Genomic DNA, 4,790 nt, shown 5'->3' on the forward strand with positions numbered 1-4,790 from the left:
CCTCCCTATCCCACCCCTCTAGGTGGTCACAAAGCACCAAGCTGATCTCCCTGTGCTATGCGGCTGCTTCCCACTAGCTATCTATTTTACATTTGGTAGTGTATATATGTCCATGCCACTCTCTCACTTCGCTGTGACCTGTTATTCTCATCATTACTGCTGTCATTCCCCACATCTTCCCCACCCTGGAAGAGTCACCAGGCAGGATCCAATGTACCAGCGTCTACAGAGCAGCAGGGGCTGGAGGGACAAGGGGGAAAAGGATGGCGAGGAACCCTTTAGACGCATCCCAGGCAAGACTCAGCAGTGTGGAAAAGTAGAGAGCAGGCTTTTCAGGAATGGATTGAGTCTTTAGGATATTTGTCCCAAAATGTCCTAAACAAGACAGACTTTTGGTGTTGACAAGTCTCCCGATTAAAACAAAGTGACAGGGACTTCCCTGGCTGTCCAGTGATTGAGACTTCGCCTTCTAATGCAGGGGGTGCGGGTTCAATTCCTGGTCGGGGAATTAAGATCCCACATGCTTCCGGGCCAAAAAACCAAAATGTAAAACAGAAGCAATATTGTAACAAATTCAATGTGGACTTTAAAAGTGGTCCACATAAAAAAACACACACAAAAAAGCGACAAGACAACCCTGTAGGAATAGTGTTTACGGGCTTCCTTATCATCTCTAAGCCTTGTCTTTGAAGGGCCTCTGTCTGGCGCCGGCCTGGAGAGCACTAGGTCCTGCTGCAGAGGCCGAGGACCCAGATGCAGAGATGCATGGGGGCAGGGTAGGGCCTGGGATGCACTGCCTGCAGGGCCTGTCTAGAGCCTCTGATCCTTTCTTGGGTCTCCCCGCTGTCAACAAGCATCCTCTCTTGTGTTTGGCTGAGACTGTTTCTGGGGAGTGACAACCTGGCCCTCGGTTTCAAAAAGCTGGGGCCAAAGGGGCTGCAGCTGCCCTGTTGGCTGCACCTTCATTCCCACAAGGGGACGGTCCAGCCGTGTCTGCAGGAAGAACAGCCGCTGCCCACGTGTGCAGAGCAGTAGAGCCTGGGTGCCAGGAACACGCAGGATGTCCCTGGAGCCCGTCTGGGAGACGCTGGGCTCGCCTAACCATCTTTTGTTTCACCGTGACTTCTTAAAGCCAGAAGTTAGATGTTCAGATGAAAAAACCCAAATCAGCAGCCTGAGGCTTCAGAGCCTGGTGAGTGCGTGGGCAGTGTGGGCCCTCCCCAGGCTGGCTGGCCGGTGAGTCCCTCCCTGCTGTGGTGTCGGGGGGCACACGTGAGCTCATGAGATGCACATGGGGACTGTGCACACTTTCCCTCAAACATCTGGCAGGATCCTGCTGTCCCCCACCACCTGCCCTGCGTCCTTGGTAGAATCTAAGGTCTGAAGGCGGGAGTCCTCCCCAACTTCCCGTGCCGCGGGGGGTGGGGTCACGGCCGGGGCAGCACTTACCCGCCGCCCGAGCCGCCGTTCTTGCTGGAGTGCGTGCGTGGCTCGCTGGAGGCCAGCTTCAGCAGCTCCGTCCACTCCCGCTCCCACTCCTCCTCCGTGTACACCAGCCCTGACTGGCACAAAGCGGGGTGGGCCCTCCTCACCCTCCACTCAGGTAAACCTGGCCGAGAGCCTCACCTCCCTGCTTCGGCAGCCCCTGGGCCTGGGGCACCTGTTAGTGGCCGAGGACCATCCCCATTTGCTGGGACAGAATTTGTTCAGAACCCCCAATCTCCCACCTCCATGCTGTTGGGAGTCCACCCAGGAACAGGGGTCATTCCCAGGGGTGAGAACCACCAGTGTAACCTGTACGCGCACCGGGCAGGGCGCCGACCACAGACACGTGTGCAGGGACCCGGGCAGACACATCTTCAAGGGCTTCCAGGCCAGCACAGGGCCAGTGCTCACCGAGGTTCAGGGATGAGGATTCCCTTGGGACCGAGCACACACACTGGGGCTGGGGCCGTGGGCCGTGCCAGGGCCAGTCCGTGGCTGCACCAGCAGTGACCTGATGGGTGACCATCTAATTCACCGTTCAGGTCGGGACAGCCTTGCGAGTGAAGGCGATTGGTTTTCATAGTTACCCCAGGATGGGTGGGGGAAATGGAAGTCTGGTCGCTGTGGGCAGGGCCTGACTGTTGTTGCAATGGGCTCCTCTTTAGTGGGTCTGAGTGGGGGACGGAGCCATTGCTGCGGATCTCACAAGACAGACTTGGCCTCGCGGCCCGGATCCGGACCCCGCCCTGGCTTTGGGGACACGCGGCGGGGTCCCGGCTCTGCCACGCCGACAGGTACCTACCTCCTTGTTCTGCTGCGTCTGCTGCCACCTCCATCTTCGCTTCAGGGCCTCCCTCTCGGCCCCCGTCCTCATCATGGTGTAGAGAGCTTTCCGCAAAACCAGGTCCCGGTCGTGAAAGCCCCACATTCCTGCAGCCAGGAGGCCCGTGAGGAGCAGAGAAGAGAGGAGGGCCGTGAGGGGCAGGGGGCAGGCCAGCAGGCGCTGAGACCACCACCACCTTCCAGCCTTGGCCCCCGCAGCTGTGTGAGCAGATTAACTCAGTAGCCAGCTGTTCAGTTCCCACGATTAACAAGCAGCTGCCCTGGGCGCTCCCTTGTGATGTTTCCCGTGGATGCAGGCAGCGGTGAAGGAGCACGGCCCCTCCTTAGAGCAACAACAGTTTCGCTAAGTGCTGCCTGTCTCAGGGGCCCTTGGCAGGCTGCCCTCAACCTCTCAGGTTTGCTCTGAGGGATATAATGTTTGTGGTCCGGGCCTTGTGTTCGAGTGGGTGAGAGCCTGTGGGGACAATCGGTGATGTGCCCTCACACAGGGCCCAGAGCCAGGATGGCAGTCAGACTCCAGCTTCGTCGGGGGTCTGCCACATCTGATGTCTGTAGCCCTGAGGCATCTCAGCACACATCTGGGGCCCGTGGAGAGCACCTGCTTCTGAAGGAAGTGCCCCTCCCGGCCTGTGCTGGGTGCCCGGGGGTCAATAAAGACAAACCAGCATCTCTGAGTACGCCTTTGGCGCAGCTCAGAAGTGGCCAAGAAAGCCAACCAATGGAAGAAGCATCGTGAAAGAGAGATGCAGCTCTGGCTACAGGGAGAGAGTGGGGGAATTCATTCATTTGTTTAATTGAATACCATTAATTCCACTTAATTCCACACTTATTTCACAACAGGGGTGAGGCACCATTCTAAGTGCTGGGAATATCCACAGCAGCAACCAGGACAGACTAAATTCCTAAAATCTCACGGAGGGGAGGAGAGGCAGGCATCGAATTAGCATGTAACACCCTATGTTGCGGGCAGCAGCACTGTTGGGGGGGATGGGGCAGGCCAAGAGGGCAGAGTGGTGGGTGGTTTGGTCACGGCGTGAGTGGAGACATTGGAGCAAAGACTTGAGTGGTGAAGAACCGGGCTGAGTCACAGGAAAAGTCCAGGGCTGGCCCCGAGGAGGCCCACGTGGCATACTAGGGAGGGAAAGGTGGCTGGACCTGGGATGGAGGGGAAGAGGTGGAGACTGGAAAGGTGGACTTGAAGTGAGCTGGGACCCCCTGGAGAGCTTTCAGAGAGCAGTAACCTGCACTGACTGATGATCAAAAGCCCAAACTGGCTGTACATCCTTTAGTGCAAAGACACGTAGATAACCTTGGGCTGCTGCGGGCTTTCTGTCCAGGGAGGCTTTGGTCTTTTTCTGCAGCACACACGGAGGGAGGTGGCTATCAACACTCCTTTTATGAACAGGCTGAGCTGAGCTTTCTCATCCCTCAGACCTGCCTGCAGCCTCCTCCCAGGCAGGGCAAGTCCTGGGTCCAGTCTACAGCCATGGGTCTCTCTTGCAAAGAGGGTCTCCTTGTCCCATATATGTTTGCCCACAAGCCTGACCCCAGGATTACTGTCATTTCTATGTGTGCCCCACACCCTAGGTCAATGCCAGGGCTGGTCAGCTGGTCCAGTGAGTACTGCTGGTGAGTGTGGCATGGCCACTTCGGGCAGTCCTGCTCCTGTGGGGTTCAGCAATTTAAGTACAAAAGGGGAACAAAGTACTGGGAGAAAAGAACCAACAGGCTACAAGTCCCAGGCTCAGTCTTAGCCCAGCCTCTCTTGCAGCTGGAGTGAGGGCCACCTACAGAAGGCTTTCTCTTCCCAGGCAGACCTGGAGGGCCTGCTGTGCTCACGGGGAAACACATGCCGTCAGACAGGACCACAGTGGCGTGTGGCCATCTGGTTTGTGGCCTTATCCACCCATGGTCATGCCAGGGACAGTGCCTGTGCATGCTGCAGTTTCAGAAGGACAAAGGCATTTCCATGCCTGAAACTTTGCAAAGAGGCTGCTGGTTGACACAGAGGAGAGATCTCTTCTTTCATTTTCCTTCTCCAGGTTTTATACAGAACAAGGTGAAATAAGTTCCATAAGAGGGAGATAGTGAATACATTACGATGGAATAGGACACGACTAGCAAAAATATGTTTTTGAAGAACAGCATGGAAAATTCTCAATACAATTTTAAGGGAAAAATGTTGGATTCCAAACTGTGAACACCGTGAGATCCTAATTTCACTGGAAGAATAGACAGAAGTGTGGAAGACAATATACCAAAATGTTAAAAGCAGCCATCGCTGGGCGGTGGGATTGCTGATTGTTATTTTGCTATGATGAATGTGGAGTCAAAAGACAGAAATGCGTTAGTTTTGAAAGGGAGGAGGGGGCTTCCCTGGTGGCGCAGTGGTTGGGAGTCCACCTGCCGGTGCGGGGGACGCGGGTTCGTGCCCCGGTCCGGGAAGATCCCACATGCCAAGG

The 4,790-nt window shown here is 56.0% G+C and overlaps 1 protein-coding gene across 1 annotated transcript in view; it reads right to left on the reverse strand.

Moving 5' to 3' along the window:
• The window catches only part of LOC102976759 (OTU domain-containing protein 7A), a 191,954-nt gene that overhangs the window by 45,043 nt on the left and 142,121 nt on the right, over nt 1-4,790 (reverse strand). Inside the window, exons 6-7 of the mRNA XM_055088162.1 lie at nt 2,288-2,415; nt 1,450-1,562 (exon numbers count right to left, since the gene is read on the reverse strand). Coding sequence (XP_054944137.1) covers nt 1,450-1,562; nt 2,288-2,415 — 241 coding nt within the window. The remainder of the gene's footprint in view (nt 1-1,449; nt 1,563-2,287; nt 2,416-4,790) is intronic.

This window comes from Physeter macrocephalus, chromosome 11 (genome assembly GCF_002837175.3).
Source record: "Physeter macrocephalus isolate SW-GA chromosome 11, ASM283717v5, whole genome shotgun sequence".
Classification (NCBI taxonomy): Eukaryota; Metazoa; Chordata; class Mammalia; order Artiodactyla; family Physeteridae; genus Physeter; species Physeter macrocephalus.